Source organism: Lissotriton vulgaris, chromosome 2_1, assembly GCF_964263255.1.
Source record: "Lissotriton vulgaris chromosome 2_1, aLisVul1.2, whole genome shotgun sequence".
Classification (NCBI taxonomy): domain Eukaryota; kingdom Metazoa; phylum Chordata; class Amphibia; order Caudata; family Salamandridae; genus Lissotriton; species Lissotriton vulgaris.
The window spans coordinates 669,267,604-669,286,776 of NC_141687.1; the positions used below are offsets into that span (position 1 = coordinate 669,267,604).

The window sequence follows — 19,173 nt, forward strand, 5'->3', positions numbered from 1 at the left end:
GGCTGTTGCCCTGTTAAAGACTTTAAGCTGTTGTTTCTGACTCAAAAGGGCATATAGAAATGACATGAGGTACTGTAGGTATGCGAATGTCAGACCTACTAGCTTTGTCAGTGCTTGTTTCAATTGTTATAGCGGATTCATGGTCTAGAAGGAATGCTTCAAATTAACATGTTGTTGAAGCTCGTGGCTGTGTGGAGGTGCTGCATCATAAACTTGTAATTATTTATCAAATGTTAAAAAGGGCAATTGCAGTAAAGGAGAACGTCTCAAATTAATATGAAGTAAGTAAAGACAATTTCAGTTTTCGGCGTTGGTGCTTTTGCTTGATATTCAGTCATTGTCTCAACAGGAAATGTGAGAGAAACATAAAAGAGCCAACCCTTGTTCTACCTTGAATCCTGGGTGCACCAAGAAATTGAAGAATAATGGTTCTCAAGGAGTCATTTATTTTACTCAAATCATCTTTTCATACAAGAATATGGTATCTCTTTTACAAGGTACAGTCGCTGCTGGGAGGAGCGGAGCGTCTCGTTCACTGTGTATCAGCAGAAAAGGAGGGATGCTCCCTATCGGCTTAATTCACTCACCTGTGACTATAGTTTACTAGCATGGGCATTTCTGGGGGACGGGTCTGTGTGTGCATTTTCAGCTGAGATATCGATAATCTAAGACGTGATTTCTTTTTTTTTATTTTTTACTTCAAACTAAATATATCTACACTACTATAATAAAGGAGAAACTTGCAGGCTTTGAGGCGGGTAAACGCGGGAACCACTGCGCCAATCTACACACCCGATACACCGTACAAATCGTCAGGGTGTGTAGATGGTTATAGGCTATGTAAACTTAAAAAAAGGACCTTATTTAAAAAATTACTTAAATAAAAAAAGTAGTCCCCCCCAAAGTAGCGCCGGCCGACGGGGGGATGCTCCCTCCGGCCCTCGCTGTTGTGCTGACTCTGCCACGATTGACCTGTAAGCAGACATTTGACAGGGTAACGTCACTCTTCGAAAACAAGCATGCTTTAATAAAAAAAAAACCTCCGCTCAGTGCGGCCGCTGCCTCCAGTCACCCGGAAGTGGATCTGTTCGAGAGTTACAGAGGGCAGCAGTGTACAAAGGGGAGCAGTGTACCGAGGGGAGCAGTGTACAGAGGGGAGCAGTGGAGGAGAGGTGAGTCCAAGGAGGGGGGCAGGGAAGGTGAGTCCAGGGGTGTAAAGAGGAGGTAGGTCCAGGGTTTATTTATTTATGCGTTTTTATATAGCACAGACTTTACCCGAAGGTGTCAGTGCGCTTCACAATAGGACCAGTAATGACACAAGAGGAAACAATTACAATTGAAAAATTACAAAAGCAAACGTTAAGTTACGTGGGGCAGCAGGCTGGAACGACAGGAACAGGAGCAGAGGTCTGAGGACATATGACGACTACCGCAGGAACGACAAGGGAGGGATCCCGCCCCAGAAGACGAGGAAAACCTGCATTAGAGGAGAAAAGATCTGTGGAAATCCCTGCACCATCGACAGAGACCAGAAACTGGGCCTACACCATCAGAACGTGAAGCTCCTGGAGCAGTTCATCTCTCCTTACACTGGCGAGATCCTCAACCCCATGCGCACCGGTGTGTGTATGAAGCAGCAGAAGAAGCTGACGGATGTCATCGGCAAGGCTCGAGATTTTGGGTTGTTGGGCTCTCGTGTACCCTTGGCTGACTTTCAGGAGGAGGACTACACTAACTCACATGGTGCCGTGACAAAGACTCCCCCCGCACCCGCCCTGCAGACAGGGGCAGCATGGTAGCCCTGGTACGAATGGCAACATCCACCGGAGCAAGAAGTGGCCCTCATCCGGTTATCTACTGGCGCTACCTCAAGAAGGAGGAGGTACCTGCTACCCAGACCAGAGAGGGCCCGAGTGGACAATCTATTGAGAGCTACAGTGAGGCTAGGGGAGAAGCACGGGCGCTGTGGGATGAGTGACGCGATTGGAGGTTTCCAGGAGGAACAGCACTGGGGCGACATGCAAGATCGACATCCGAGTGGCACTTGGGGTGGGGGCAGCAAGAGCGGGGAACTCTTTCTGGCCCTGCTCATTATTCCTGCTGAGCAGGATGAAAGGACTGTGTGTGAATCAACACTTATGTAATAAAGTTTACTTCTTGACCAAAAGAAGAAAAAAAACGAGGTCAGTCTGGAGGGAGGAGGATTAGGCGGGGGTCGGAGCAGGCGGGGGACGGAGACTAACAACACCAGGCGAGGGTCGGGGCAGGCGGGGGACGGGGCGGGCGGAGCCACTGGGCAATGTAGGGGGAAGCCTGAAAGCACCCGGACAAGGTCGGGACGGGCTGCTAGTATTTTATATATGAATGAATGAGAACCGGAGAAAATACAGTTGGAATCAACCTAACATAGGTCGGGAGGTAACATCAATTGGCCTGCAAACTATTTATACATCTATTCTGTAAATTGATACTTGTATAGCGCACTACTCACCCGCAAGGGTCTCAAGGCGCTTGTACGAATACCGCTGTGGAACCCATCCTGGCTTTCCCTGTGAGGCGTCCACTCCTGGGCACCCCCAAGGTGGAGGCCAGGCATCCTTAGCGTTGTGGGGGCCATTGTGGAGATTAAGCAAGCTATTGCCCAGAGTTGCAGAGTGGGACTCCATGATTGGAATAGGCACCGAGGCGAGAATTATCAGGTCTGTGGAATTTTGAGCCCAAGACCCGCCGAGGCGGGGAATTGAACCCTGGTCCTGGGCTAGTCCTCTGTATCAGGGTCTGCCGCTCTAATCATTGAGCCACACTTCTCCAATATTCTGTGAGTTGGTAAAGGAAAACGATCTGACACAACAGAAAACAGTTCCTTAAAATCAACAAATGAATAAAGAAATAGATGTTGATAAGACGTGATTTCTAACGTCCCAAGTCTTTATGGGTCTGCTCACAAATACGCGGCCCATTGTATGTACCGTTACATCGTTTCCAAGCCACACGTTTACCATTCTGAAGGAAGGTTTCAATTAAGTGTTCATCACGTTTGCTGCTACCTGTGTGTTTAGATTAGAAGGAATTGGAAGGTATGGTTCCAAAAGTATGTGGTCAGATTTTGTAACATTTCACTAACACACATTTTTAATTTTGAAAAAAGTCAAAATGAAAACAAATTCTTTACAAAAACTTGAATGTTTTAATAACAACTTGTAGAGATAAAATTTATACAGCACCTAGGCATGTAATACCGTACATTCTCTGCAGTCTCACATCAACTGCATAAACATTCTTACATTTTTTACCATTGTTAAGAAATAAATGTACTTCTGAAAGCTCCCAAAATGTGGTTGATAAGACATGTCAATGTCATGTAAACACAGTAAGTCATAAAAAGGTGGCATTTGGCCACAATGCTGGACTTGAATATGCAGTAAATTGTCATTTTCACCTTAAATGAATATTGTAAACACACTGTTAATGGGACATTGCAGTGGATCGATTCTTTGAAAAGAAGTAGATCTCGTAATGTACTATGCTAAATTCCACGGCCTTAAATTATTTATCAGAAAGGCGCATCATGCTTCCAAAAGCAATAGACGCAACGTTATTAAATAATACAAAAATCAGGTAAGTTAGAGCCTTGTTTTAAGAATGTACATTTTCCTAAGGTTTAAACAAAGTGTCTAAAAAATTAACAGCATATAATGCAATTCTTATGTTACCTCCTGATTCAAATACTTTAATTTGGCAAATTATGTTAATCTCATAAACACCATTTATGTGTTAATTGTTCTATAGTTAAATGTGAGCTGGTTCTTCATACATTCAACCTGTTTCTTTTTCTTTCAAAAGCAACAATGAGTCCATTATGGTGTTGATGGTGATGTCAGATTTCTGAATGGGGCCCATTCAGGAAAAGTGTTGAGGTCAAACATGGGAATTCCCCAAGTATACAGTCCAAATAAAAGAATTATAAGGCTGATAACATTGACTCCAAGACCAGTCTTCATCTATTCGAGCAAGAAAAAAACATAATTATAATTAATACAAATTAGTCAGAAATGTTTAGTTTTTAATTATATTTTAGTAACACATTATGCCAACAATAATACAACATAAGCACAAAATAAAGCGGAAACAATAACATTATAATGCACGAGGGCCTGACGTCTGCCAAATTTTCAGGATACCGCTAAAAGATAAATTAAGAGACAGCAAAACAATATAAAACTCATGTACACACTCAGTAGTTATCCTGAGTATTTGCCATGTATCAAGCCTTTCTGGGCCTACGTTGGAAAATCTGGGTCCGTATATCCTCATATGTTACCTGTTTGTTTGCTTTTACTGCACAAAATTCAATGTAAAGTCGTATGAAAACACACATTTCACAATGTTTTACCAAGGTTAAAGGATGGTCAATTGTGAGTCCTGGGCTATCCTCACACTCCACAATGGTAATCAATAGCATATCACACGCAGTACAGCTGGATATGCTCTATACACATACACCTTATACGGAAAACATTTCACATTCTGTGTCAAATATGGATTTCATCATTATGACCGGAGCTCCAAACCTTTCTGCAGTTGTACCATTTTTAAAAGCTACTAGTATTATGTGAACTACCTAATTATGTATGAAGTTTATCTAAATTATGGGGAGACAAGGTAAATAATGTAGCACATTGTCTTCTTTTTGAATCTCTTGGAGCCAAAAACATTTTTGCAGCAAATCATGTGGTATATTTGGAAAATAAAGTGTGCACTATGTGTCCCCAGAGTGCCATGCTGTGAGGTGCATGCATTTGGGTTGAATTATAATCCAGTGCCCACAATGCTTTTCCATTTCAAGACACTAAGATGTTCTTTGATTTATGTATGTTTATTCATAATCATGCTGCGATTTCTTTTCAATCAAAAAGAATCCAGTGTCCGAAATACTGTTGTGAGCATTATTCACCATTATACCAAAACTACAGTGCATTTCGGCCTGCACGTCCTTCATCTGGTGGAAATCCCATCATTTTCCATGTATTCATTCATGAAACTCTGATTAAACGTGAAAATAAAATTGTATGTATTTATCAAATGGCAAATAACATGACTTGTTTGTTTTTACACACATTAAAACTGTTATACCTGCTGCTCAGCCAGTGTGACTGTGGTGCTGGAATGTTGGTGTGTGAGGTGGCTGTGGAATGTTGGTGCGTGAGAGAGTCAGTTGGAGAATGGGCTGAGCAGCAGGAAGGCTGCTCCTGGTGTGGCCCTTCATAACATCTTATCTAATAAACCTACTTAATTAATCTACCCTGGAGTTAGGCGTGCCTTCTTCTACAACATATTTTGGCGACGATTAAGGAAGAATCTATGCATGCAAGTGGATTGAAACCAAAACTACAAGTCATTACAGCCTGAAAAAGCTACTGGAAGAAAATCCTTAAAGGAACCTAAAAGTATAGAGAAGGACAGTATGCCCACCTACTTTCAATCTTTTCTCTGAATTTTTACATGAGATACAGCTCTGAATCCACCTCTTAACATCATAATACATTTTACACCAAAAATTATCCACCACCCATTTGAGAGTGAAAGATTGTCCCATGTGGCCTTCATGTGCTAAGGCGATTAATGTATGCCTCAGTGCCACAGGAGGAACAAATCTCTCATCCCTGACAAGAATGTGGTCAGGATTAACAGACAAGGCTGGCTTTCTTGTTCCAACCACCCACCCTCCAATAAAACGACACCAAAAGAACACGTTTGTACGACTCCATCCTTGGCATTTGTCTGTGATCAATCATATCACACGAACTCGTTGTGTGCACTGGACTTTGCTTACATTTTACTACAAGGGAGGACTCTCTCCACCCTTGGTTCTCAGAGTTTAGGGTTTTCTCTGACCAAGTTGCACCAACCATAACCACCAATTCTTTTGACCCAACCACTACCTTTTGTGCGCCATCATACTTCTGAACACTCATAAACCCTTCGCTGAACTCTAACAGACAAGTCTTTTACCACTTTAGAATATGGTTTAACATCATCAGAATACGTACTCTACCTCTTGACACCCTCATTGATTATTCTGGTTACAGCTTTGAGTTCTTGATCTTTGTCTAAAGATTCCAACCACTCACATTTGCAGATTGCACTGTGCATACCAGTGAAGATCTCAACAACACTTGCCACAACTTCCTCTGTGAATACTTCGCCTCCTTCACACATTTGTCCAGTAACCTGAAAAGGCAATCAGCCACTTTATTTTTCCAGCCAGGCAAATATTAAACTGTGAAATCACATTCTTGTAACTTGACAGCTAATCTAGCGAGGCGAGCTGAACATTCTTAAAACCATTGTGTGCCAGCACCTTCAACAAAGGTTTGTGATCTGTTCTGAGAATCACTCTAGAACCCCATATAAAAGTGTGAAAATGAGAAGTGGCCCAAACAGCTGCCAATGCCTCCCACTCAATGACTGAGTAATTCCTATCGGTTTTAGAGAGAGAGGGGAAGCAAAGGCAACTGTTCTTTCAACTCCACCATGTATCTGTGACAGGACGGCATTCACACCAACTGCGCTTGCGTCCACGGTGAGTAAAGTCTTCAAATTACACTGAAATGGAGCAAAGATTTTTGCATTGGAAATCTCTTCCTTAATACCAGAGTACACTTTTTCTTGAGAAGTTCCCCACGCAAACTTACGCCCTTTCCTAAGTAAAGCTTGCAAAAGTTCAGATTTAGTGGCAAAATACTTTAGAAATTTTGAATAATATTCTGCCATTCTCATGAAGGAGCGTAGCATATATATATCAATGAGTGTTTGTGCATTGACAATGGTAAATACAAGGTTGAGTTTCGGTCTCACTCCTTCACTGGAAATGCGGTACCCAAGGTATTCAACTTCACTCACCAGAAACTTGCACTTCTCTTTGCGCAAAGTGAGACCATCCTCCTAAATTTGCCAAGAACTATACCTAGGGTGTCTCCCTGCCAGCTGTGTATGAGGATATGGGCTGCTGGTTCATTTAGCATGTGCTGGAAATGCCGTTAGCACACTAGAAGCAGCTTGAAGTGCTGTTGTGAGGAACCGAAGGTGCAGTTGATGGTGTCAATTACAGGGAAATAATAGGTTGTTAAGACCAGAGGAAATGAGGTAACTGTTGCAGATATGTTATGCAGCATTTTAAAGAGGAACTGAGGTAATTTTGAGAAAATACTAGCTGTTACTATTGCAGCATTTAAAAGGGCCGCAGACAGTGTTGAGTTGTCTCGTGCAAACCCTTACCTTGGTGTGAAGGTTCAGTGGATTTCTCCTCGGTCTCTATGCCGTTTCTTCATATGTGTGCTGCACAGCCATGTTACAGCACCAACATTACTGGACCCCCCAGGCGCTCCATGAGTATGCGTGCTGCCATCTTCTTCTGCTTTTCATCTTTATGGCACTCTACGTTGAGTAAGCCCTGACTGTGTTCGATGTTGCCGGTGAGTTGCCCTTCATCGGAGGAGGCATTATAACATTTGGTGTGCCATATGCCGGTGTGCGTTCCCTCTTCCTATGCTGGTTGCTTAACACGGAAGATTTTTGTTTCTCTTCACTATGGATTTAACCCTGGACAAAATGATTTATCTTGAAATTGGGAGAAAAAAACAGATGTGTTTTGTTCATCGAGGAGTTTCAGTAAGCCAATGACTCGATTTGAGTATATGTAAGTGGGGTATCTTCCCCACTTTCAGGTGAATCGCTGCTGTTTTTTTTGTTGGGAGGAGTAATTATTGCAGCACTGCTTTTGAACTTTGAAGTAATGTAGTCTATTTACAATTCTGGAGACTTTTGTTGGCAAGACAATGGAACAACAAAGATTTTCTACTTCAGCAGTTTTTGGACAGTGTGTCCTGAGTAATCTCCTTATGGTGTGCTGCTGACAATTTTTGTATAGCAGTGTTTGGGTTGGGAGAGTGTGACTTATTAGTGTTTAGTGCTTGTTAATATGCAGCCATGGTGTTTGGTTGTTCATTTTAATGGGTACATCTACAAGAAAATATATTTTATTGGTGTGCAGTGAGATGACTGTTTGGGAGCACATCTCCCAACATGTGGGATAGTACAATTACCACCCACTGTTGCGATTGTGTTGTTGTCTACCACTTTTACGTGGTTGTGGGATGGTGCAGCAATATCACCCACCGTAGAGTTCGTGGGATGAGGCAATATTGTCCTCCACTTTTGATGTTACGTTTAAAATGATTTGGGTGGAAGGGTTTGTGTTTTCACAAGTTCATTCCACTCTTACTACAGGTAAGGGTGAAGCACAGAGAGGAAGCCTAATTGTTTTTATTAATCTACCCTGGAGTTGGACGTGCCTTCTTCTACAACAAAAACTAGGGCTGGATCGAATGATTTAAATGTTTATCTGAGCACTTAAATTATGTTTTCTATTTATTTCACACAAACAGTGAGGCTTGCAGTTGTGGGCGGATGAAGGTCTTAGTAGAACTAAAACATGTCACCATTTTTAGCCTGTATGTTGTTGGAAACAGGATGGAATATTAACACCTACTAACTTACAAATTTGTTTTACGAGTGACCCGACTACAATATTGACTGATAACCACAGTTTATCTATCTATCTATCTATCTATCTATCTATCTATCTATCTATCTATCTATCTATCTATCTATCTATCTATCTATCTATCTATCTATCTATCTATCTATCTATCTATCTATCTATCTATCTATCTATCTATCTATCTATCTATCTATCTATGTATGTATATATATATATATATATACTAGCAGCCCGTCCCGACCTTGTCCGGGTGCTTTCAGGCTTCCCCCTACATTGCCCAGTGGCTCCGCCCGCCCCGTCCCCCGCCTGCCCCGACCCTTGCCTGGTGTTGTTAGTCCCCGTCCCCCGCCTGCTCCGACCCCCGCCTAATCCTCCTCCCTCCAGACTGACCTCGTTTTTTTTCTTCTTTTGGTCAAGAAGTAAACTTTATTACATAAGTGTTGATTCACACACAGTCCTTTCATCCTGCTCAGCAGGAATAATGAGCAGGGCCAGAAAGAGTTCCCCGCTCTTGCTGCCCCCACCCCAAGTGCCACTCGGACGTCGATCTTGCATGTCGCCCCAGTGCTGTTCCTCCTGGAAACGTCCAATCGCGTCACTCATCCCACAGCGCCCGTGCTTCTCCCCTAGCCTCACTGTAGCTCTCAATAGATTGTCCACTCGGGCCTCTCTCTGGTCTGGGTAGCAGGTACCTCCTCCTTCTTGAGGTAGCGCCAGTAGATATTCCGGATAAGGGCCACTTCTTGCTCCGGTGGCTGTTGCCATTCGTACCAGGGGTACCATGCTGCCCCTGTCTGCAGGGCGGGTGCGGGGGGGAGTCTTTGTCACGGCACCATGTGAGTTAGTGTAGTCCTCCTCCTGAAAGTCAGCCAAGGGTACACGAGAGCCCAACAACCCAAAATCTCGAGCCTTGCCGATGACATCCGTCAGCTTCTTCTGCTGCTTCATACACACAACGGTGCGCATGGGGTTGAGGATCTCGCCAGTGTAAGGAGAGATGAACTGCTCCAGGAGCTTCACGTTCTGATGGTGTAGGCCCAGTTTCTGGTCTCTGCCGATGGTGCAGGGATTTCCACAGATCTTTTCTCCTCTAATGCAGGTTTTCCTCGTCTTCTGGGGCGGGATCCCTCCCTTGTGGTTCCTGCGGTAGTCGGCATATGTCCTCAGACCCCTGCTCCTGTTCCTGTCGTTCCAGCCTGCTGCCCCACGTAACTTAACGTTTTCTTTTGTAATTTTTCAATTGTAATTGTTTCCTCTTGTGTCATTACTGGTCCTATTGTGAAGCGCACTGACACCTTCGGGTAAAGTCCGCGCTATATAAAAACGCATAAATAAATAAATCCTGGACCTACCTCCTCTTTACACCCCTGGACTCACCTTCCCTGCCCCCCTCCTTGGACTCACCTCTCCTCCACTGCTCCCCTCTCTACACTGCTCCCCTCGGTACACTGCTCCCCTTTGTACACTGCTGCCCTCTGTAATTCACGAACAGATCCACTTCCGGGTGACTGGAGGCAGCGGCCGCACTGAGCGGAGGTTTTTTTTTTATTAAAGCATGCTTGTTTTCGAAGAGTGACGTTACCCTGTCAAATGTCCGCTTACAGGTCAATCGTGGCAGAGTCAGCACAACAGCGAGGGCCGGAGGGAGCATCCCCCCGTCGGCCGGCGCTACTTTGGGGGGACTACTATTTTTATTTAATTAATTTTTTAAATAAGGTTCTTTTTTAAGTTTACATAGCCTATAACCATCTACACACCCTGACGATTTGTACCGTTTATCGGGTGTGTAGATTGGCGCAGTGGTTCCCGCGTTTACCCGCCTAAAAGCCTGCAAGTTTCTCCTTTATTATAGTAGTATAGATATATATATATATATCCTTTAGAATCCACAACAAGTAATCGCGCTCTCAGGATACACAGACCACAGCAAAATCGGAGTTGGAAGAGAAGTTGTTTAATTCACAACGCGTTTCGCCACCCACGATGGCTTGATCACGTGAATATGAGTGCAAACCCACAGTGCACTCGTATTCAATAGTGATATATATATATATATCACTATTGTAACATCTTGCGATTGGCTATATGCCTGAATATTATATTGCTCTCATCCAATGTTTGGATGTAATATTTTTGCACTATTTTTTGCACTATTTTAGTATGTGGTTTTAACTTTTTTTACTGGTTTTATACAATGGCCCCACAACAGCGTAATATGCCATTTTTATCAAATGCGAAGTTTGCATGGCTTATCATAGAATTGGGCACTTGCCCTTCATTGACAACGAATTGAACTGATTAATGTTTACTTTGGAATAATACACTTTCTGTATTCTTTCACAATTTGTTGTTTATCAGCCGAATTTGTGGTAAATGGTATTTCTTCTATGTTGTTGATATTATGGGAGGGGCCTTGTGTCAGTGTAACCAGTATTTAACCACATGATTCTCTGGGTTTGTCATGTGATCAAGTCCGGGTTTCCGGGACGAAACGCGTCATGTTGCCGTCCCCATCGATGGAATAAAGCACTCTATTCACTTTTAAATCCTCGTTTGTGGTCTGTACCTGGTTCGTGTCTGTGCGTGGTTGCTGGCACCTCAGGATTGTGGATTCATATTTGTTGGACGAATTGGCCGATTTCGTCTTCTACAGACCCTCTCGTTCTTCAAACTGTGGCTGGATTGCAATTTTGGCCGACATCGTCTTTGACGATTTGTTCTCAACCCGGAAGGAGTATTGCGCGCTCCAGCCCCCCGCGACCGGAAGTGAAGCGGATTTGCAACGCGACGCGGCTTGCTGGAAGTTCGTCTGTTTCTGTGTGGAATTATTTGGATCGGAGGACCCGAGTTTTTCTTCATCAGCGGCGAACGGAGGTGAGCCAGTTGCTGCGCTTTTGCTACCGCTGGGTCATTTGCGGGTTACACGAGATTTGAGGAAACATTTGTTCTATTTCCATTACGTGCTGAACATTACACGTGGAGAGTTCTTGAACTTGTGCTGAGTTTTGAAATCTTTCCGTAATTAAGATGGCAATGGCAGCTGACATCTTCAGAGACAGAGAGCAAGCAGCAGATGCTCTTTTTTTAAATTTACCGGCTACCACTACTCTTGGGGGGAAACCTAAGGAAAAAACCAATGAGGCCGATGACGTTAAATCGAAGTTAAAAAAATTGGAGAAATTGCTCCGGACGGAGCTTACTAAGTGGTGGGAGCAAAAAAGCTTGGAGAAGTACAAGGAAGTAAAAAGGGTGCCCCGTGGTTTGAGAGTACTGATAGCACCCTCATTCGAAAACCCTAATCCCCTCATGCTGAAGGAGTGGGCCCAATATAATCTAGATGCATCTATGGGCATGGTATGCATCTTGATAAAATATGCCGAAATCGATAGAGTCGAACTAATGTCCCAGATTGAAAAACTCAACCTTGAACTTAATGCTATGGAACAACAGGAGGTGATAATTAAAGGGCGGGAAGAGATTAAGAAACGCCTAGATAAATATGAAGAAACCATTAAATCCCGGAAAGCAATTAAGTTTGCAAGAGACAAAGCCGACTATGAGAAGGATAGTCACATTCTCAAGGAATTTTGAATCAGTTAAAAGACAAGCACTAACTTCATCTGTGCCAGTGATAACATCTCAAACTCCACAAAATCAACAAGCGGCAGCCCCTGTACACTCGGATACTGACCTGAGTTCTGTCTACAGTAGTGGGGGTTCTGAAGATGAGACCAACGAACAACAAGTTGGGGTTAGCAGTTTTACTCCATCTGAGGAATTGGTTTTTATGGAGGAAGATCGGCGAAACACCTTAAGGTCGAGAGGGACACAGCAAGCGAGAGGAAGAGGAGGCGAAACAAATCCCGTAAAGGGAGGAGGAAACGCCAACAACTACACGAAAAAGAGAAGAGGAAGGGGGAATGCCCAAGCGAAATCATAACTAAAATTATGAACCTACCCACTACATCATCTTCAGATGATATAACTTCGTTCAATGGATTTGGAAAAAGTAATGATGAAAATGATAAAAATGGAGATAATTTTGAAAATGAAAAAGAAAGAGAAAAAAATGAAAATGATGAACAAGCATTGGAAATGCAATAGGTCTCGCATTAGAAAAGTTGGAGTTATTGGTCTTGTAAATGACATATTTTATTTATTTGTTGGTTTTTAAAATTGCTAAATTGATGGCTTTGTCATTTACAATGCCAATAGTTATAACTTTCGCGAATGTGACACCTATAGCATTTGGAATGCAACATGTTTTGTATTTACGTGACTTAGATGGCAGCTCTGGTCGTTAGGCCACATCTCTAGAGAGCAGGAGAGTGCAGCAGGGGAGAGAAGCACAGCAATGCAATAGGTCTCGCATTAGGAAAGTTTGAGCTATTGGTATTGTAAAGGACACATTTTTTATTTATGTGCTTGTTTTGAAAATAGCGAATTAATAGCTTTGTTATTTACAATGCCAATAGTTTTATCTTTCGCAAATGTGACACCTATTGTAACACAATATGTGTTGTGAGGGTGAGTGAGGGTGAGGGTGAGGGGGTGAGGGGTTGAGGGTGAGTGAGGGTGAGGGGTTGAGGGTGAGTGAGGGTGAGGGGTTGAGGGTGAGTGAGGGTGAGTGAGGGGTCGAGGGTGAGGGGTTGAGGGTGAGGGGTTGAGGGTGAGGGGTTGAGGGTGAGGGGTTGAGGGTGAGTGAGGGTGAGGGTGAGTGAGGGTGAGGGGTTGAGGGTGAGTGAGGGTGAGGGGTTGAGGTTGAGTGAGGGTGAGGGTGAGTGAGGGTGAGGGGTTGAGGTTGAGTGAGGGTGAGGGTGAGTGAGGGTGAGGCTGAGGGGTTGAGGGTGAGTGAGGGTGAGTGAGAGTGAGGGTGAGTGAGGGGTTGAGGGTGAGGGGTTGAGGGTGAGTGAGGGTGAGGGGTTGAGGGTGAGTGAGGGTGAGGGGTTGAGGGTGAGTGAGGGTGAGGGGTTGAGGGTGAGTGAGGGTGAGGGGTTGAGGGTGAGTGAGGGTGAGGGTGAGTGAGGGTGAGTGAGGGTGAGGGTGAGTGAGGGTGAGTGAGTGAGGGTGAGTGAGGGGTTGAGGGTGAGGGGTTGAGGGTGAGTGAGGGTGAGGGGTTGAGGGTGAGTGAGGGTGAGGGGTTGAGGGTGAGGGGTTGAGGGTGAGTGAGGGTGAGGGGTTGAGGGTGAGTGAGGGTGAGGGTGAGGGGTTGAGGGTGAGTGAGGGTGAGGTGTTGAGGGTGAGTGGGGGTGAGGGTGAGTGAGGGTGAGGGTGAGTGAGGGTGAGGGGTTGAGGGTGAGTGAGGATGAGTGAGGATGAGTGAGAGTGAGGGTGAGTGAGGGGTTGAGGGTGAGTGAGGGTGAGGGTGAGGGGTTGAGTGAGGGTGAGGGGTTGAGGGTGAGTGAGGGTGAGGGTGAGTGAGGGTGAGGGTGGGTGAGTGAGTGAGGGTGAGGGGTTGAGGGTGAGTGAGGGTGAGTGAGGGTGAGGGTGAGTGAGGGTGAGGGTGAGTGAGGGTGAGGGTGAGGGGTTGAGGGTGAGTGAGGGTGAGTGAGGGTGAGGATGAGTGAGGGTGAGTGAGGGTGAGGGGTTGAGGGTGAGTGAGGGTGAGGGTGAGGGGTTGAGGGTGAGTGAGGGTGAGGGTGAGGGAGGGTGTAGGTTGCAGTACTGCGGAAGAGCGGTGCGCATTGATAGGTCACGAGACCTAAAGAGAGCCTCTAAGAATGAAAACAAGTGTCAGAATAGCCAGCCAAGTAAGAACTATCCACTCTAGAATGAGCTGTGCCTGTCAGCGATGTAGAACTGGCAGGCAATTACATGAGTAAGGTAACTTGACCGTGCTGCAGGTCGAAGAAATCGATAATGATTGTGTGGCTCAGGAACTCGTGACTGCCACTTGAAGAAATATGCTCCAGCTGCGAAGAGAAATAGATAAGATTATGTGGCCTAAGAACTCGTGACTGCCTTTGAAGAAATCCGAAAAACAGAGCTCCCGCTGTGTGCAGAACACCGCTCTGCACGGGTAAAAACTCAGTCCCAGAAGGAAGACAGCGGGTAGAACGTTCGCTGAGGCCCAACAGCTGAGCGCACACTAGGCGGGAGGCCGCCGAACGCTCTGGCAAGAGAGTTCCTGCTGAGAGGAATCACTGTGTGGAGATGTGAGCTGCCGAACGTTCGTTGAGAGAATAAGCTGAGCTCTAGCCGTCGGGAGGCCACCCTAGCTCAGGCACTTAGGTTCCTGCTGTGAGGTAATCACTGTGTGGAATTCACGCCATAAACTGACAGCTGAGCATAAAACGGGGATAGCAGGCAGAGGGCTACCGGGGAAAAAGTACCTACACTAGATTAACTCCTAACAAGGAGCTGGAGGATTTTCCCCCTTAACTGAGGAAGTTCCAATTATAGCACTAGACAAAAAACAATTAGGCAGCCATCTGTTCAAAACCACTGGCTACAACTGACGGAAGCGGCACAAGGCCAAGAGAGTTCAGATAACACCGCAACTCCAGGGGGAGAATGTCGCTTCAATTGCAATCACTAGGCAAGGTGAGTTCAGATAACATCACAACTCCAGGGTGAGAGCGTCGCTACAAATAGTAATCGCTGGGCAGACGAGGCAATTCAATACCAGGGCGCTCACGAAACACTCCGACAGAACAGTTGAGGGAAACGCGCTGTAGATACAGCACTGCGTGAAAGGTAGCGATAAAAAATGCCTTGTACAAACGTGGATTCACTTCCTCAACAGAACAAGTAAAAAAACAAGGGAGGAGAGAAGGAAAGGTGACAGAACTGCTGGAGGAGCAAAGAGGAGAAAAGAAATGCGACACGGCGGGCAGGGGATGGGGCGGAGCGGGTAAAAAAAAAAAAAGACAGAGGGAAGGCAGATAAGGGGAGGGGGGAGGAGAAATGCGACACGGTGGGCAGGGGAGGGGGCGGAGCGGGGAGAGGGTGTGAAAGCAGCAGGGGCCTGGAGTGCGGCTGAGGGAACTGATGCGCACGCGCTTTTAAGCTCAATGCGCATGCGCATTGAGCTTAAAAGTCACGGGCACTGCAAGGAATCGCCACGATTCCTTGCAAGTTAGTTAAAGAGTGGTTAAGCCCCCATAGTCTCGCAAGCTCGATGCGCATGCGCATCGACAGGCGAGACCTAAAAATGTCTTTCCAATGACACTGATGTAGAAAATACTGTGATTAATTTGACGGAACTTGACCTTAATGCAGCAGAAACCCAGCTCCTGTCTCTGGGTCTTTCTTTTTGTCCTATAAATGGGTTCAAATATGTCCAAGCGAGAATTGACACCTTTAAGTTCATTAGGAAATTTAAACTTCTTAAGCTTCATACTATCAACAAAAAAAGTGAAAAAGCTAATACTATTTTGAATGAATCTCAGAGCAATAAGAATGTTTCTATAGCCGACACTAAGGCTTTGAAAGTTGCTCACTCTCTTGCCAATGACGAAAGTGATTCTACTACCAATACCCAGGATGTCCTGAGATCTATGGGAATTAGCAGTGGCAGTGCTGGCAACAGTCCTTTTTGCCCTAAATCAACCTTTGTCCCAGTAATGCCTAGGGATGCTATTGACATTTTTAGTGATCGTGTCATTGATGACTTAAAGGAACTCAACCGAACTGTGGCTAAGAGAAGCAAACACAGAAGCTTTAGAGACAAACAATACTCTTTGTTGATCCAAAAAATCAAATCTAATGGCAATATAATTGTCAACAAAGCAGATAAAGGTAGAAATATTGTCTTGTGGCCACGTGCAATGTATTTACAGGAAGCTGAGAGACAATTAAGTGATTCTGCATGTTACAGGAAAGCTTCGTTCAATGAATTGAACAAAGTAAAACTTTTGGTACACACTAATTTGGCATCATGGAAAAGGGAAGGATTGATAAGCAAGAAAGAATTTGAGTTCCTCAAAAAGGATTTTCCTATCACTCCTACATTATACCTTTTACCCAAGATCCATAAAGGCATTACACCTGTACCTGGGCGACCGATTATCTCTGCCCAAAATGGACTCTTGGAACCTTTATCCAAATATGTCGATTACTTTCTTCACGACTGCATGGAGGCCTTACCAAGTTACTTAAAAGACACTGGTGACTTCCTTATGAAATTGAGAGAAGTTGTGTGGAAACCTAATTATATGTTTCTGGTAATGGACATCACCTCTCTCTATACATTAATCACAGTGATGGTTTAAATGCAATCGAATATTTTCTGTCAAAAAGAGACATCAAGTATTTTGAACACAGCAAAATGCTCATTACCATTATTGATCTGTGTCTTAACAACAATTTTTTCTTATTTAACAATGAGGTCTTCCAGCAGTTGCGTGGTGTTGCCATGGGTGCGTGCTTCTACCCCAGTTACGCGTGTTTATACGTGGGCTGGTGGGAGAGGCACGTTCTTGGTGGGCTTCGCGAATGTTTGGAGGAGGATGAAACAGGCATTGTTAAAATGTGGCGTTTTATTGACGATGTCTTTATAATTTGGCAAGGTAACAAATTATCTGCTGAGAACTTTGTTAATAACATCAATAACAATTCTTTGAACCTTGAATTCACTGCCAACATTAACAATGTGAGTGTAAACTTCTTAGATGTAGAGGTCTACATTAAGGACAACAACATTATGACCAGGATGCATAGGAAATCCACAGCTGGAAATTCCATTTTACATGCACAGAGTAACCATCCTCACCATCTTATTAAAAGCATCCCATCTGGAGAGTTTTTAAGAATTAAACGTATATGCAATAATGAGATAGATCTGATTAATTGTCTTAATGGATCCTTTCAGAGATTCCTATGTAGAGGTTATGACAAAAATACCCTTACTAGCTCTCTTAAAAAGGTAATGTCTCATCAGTTAGTGGTAACTGCTGAAGAAACAGCATTAGACACACTGGAAGTGGTTCCTGTCAAAAATGATAAGCCTACCATTCGTCTGATTACCACCTACAATAACCAAGAAAAGAGGATCAAACAAATCATGAAGTCTAATTGGCCCATTTTAAAAACAGATATTACCTTAGCCCCATTATTGGAAGACATGCCCAGCATCACTTTCCGTCGAGCGCCCTCGATGAGGGATGCTCTTGTAAGAACTAGCCCTGAGACCAATATTAAACCTAATTGGCTCTCAAAAAGCACTGGATTTTGGAAATGTAGTTCTTGCAGGGCATGCAAGTTTGGTGTCAATACCATGGAATTTGTTGAGGGTTTGACTGATGCTGGTATTAAAATCAATAATCTGTATACTTGTAAAACGGATCATGCGGTCTATGTTTTAAAATGCACGTGTGAGTTACAATACGTTGGCAGCACGAAGCTACAAGTATACAACCGCATCTTACAGCATCTCCGTGCCATAGTCAATTCTGACCCAAACTATGCGATTGGCTATATGCCTGAATATTATATTGCTCTCATCCAATGTTTGGATATACTATTTTTGCACTATTTTTTGCACTATTTTAGTATGTGGTTTTAACTTTTTTTACTGGTTTTATACAATGGCCCCACAACAGCGTAATATGCCATTTTTTATCAAATGCGAAGTTTGCACTGGCCAGGGACAGACTAATTTGCATATAGCCAGGTTCTGAGCTGGGATGGTGCAGTGAGCTAAAAAACGGTGTTGGATTAAGCCCTGATCTCTTGACTGGGTGAGAGTATTCTGCTTTATTCAGAAACTCTGTCCATCACCACCCCCTGTTGTTTAATTATTTTGTCCACCATAAGCGTGGAAGGGTATACTCAGACGTGAGTCCCTTGCTCATTGCACCATCAGGATTCAAGCAAGCCGGGCCGAAGACGGCTGAAATGCCAGAAACCGGTCCCCGGTAGCTTGTTTCCTTCCCAGTGAAAGAATTGGCTTGGTAGTTTGGTTTGCCCTGTTCCCATGATACACTGGGCCAGGGACAGACTAATTTGCATATAGCCAGGTTCTGAGCTGGGATGGTGCAGTGAGCTAAAAAACGGTGTTGGATTAAGCCCTGATCTCTTGACTGGGTGAGAGTATTCTGCTTTATTCAGAAACTCTGTCCATCACCACCCCCTGTTGTTTAATTATCATAGAATTGGGCACTTGCCCTTCATTGACGACGAATTGAACTGATTAATGTTTACCTTGGAATAATACACTTTCTGTATTCTTTCATAATTTGTTGTTTATCAGCCGAATTTGTGGTAAATGGTATTTCTTCTATGTTGTTGATATTATGGGAGGGTCCTTGTGTCAGTGTAACCAGTATTTAACCACATGATTCTCTGGGTTTGTCATGTGATCAAGTCCGGGTTTCCCGGACGAAACGCGTCATGTTGCCGTCCCCATCGATGGAATAAAGCACTCTATTCACTTTTAAATCTTCGTTTGTGGTCTGTACCTGGTTCGTGTCTGTGCGTGGTTGCTGGCACCTCAGGATTGTGGATTCATATATATATATATATATATATATATATATATATATATATATATGTATATATATATATATATATATATATATATATATATATATATATATATATTACCTACTGGCGGTCGCCAGTAGGTATATATAGTTAGGATTTTTTCCCTATGGCATTTCTGAAAATTC

At 44.0% G+C, this 19,173-nt stretch overlaps 1 protein-coding gene and 1 pseudogene across 2 annotated transcripts in view; both read right to left on the reverse strand.

Moving 5' to 3' along the window:
• Window positions 1–3,170: 3,170 nt before the first annotated feature.
• Window positions 3,171–19,173, reverse strand: part of LOC147730952 (solute carrier family 13 member 1-like) — a 540,726-nt gene continuing 524,723 nt past the window's right edge. For both annotated transcript variants that reach the window (XM_086955853.1, XM_086955852.1), the window contains one exon: window positions 3,171–4,001. In XM_086955853.1, coding sequence (XP_086811979.1) covers window positions 3,858–4,001 — 144 coding nt within the window. In that variant the 3' untranslated portion in view covers window positions 3,171–3,857. The remainder of the gene's footprint in view (window positions 4,002–19,173) is intronic.
• LOC147730953 (small ribosomal subunit protein mS40-like) lies at window positions 9,208–11,264 on the reverse strand (annotated as a pseudogene).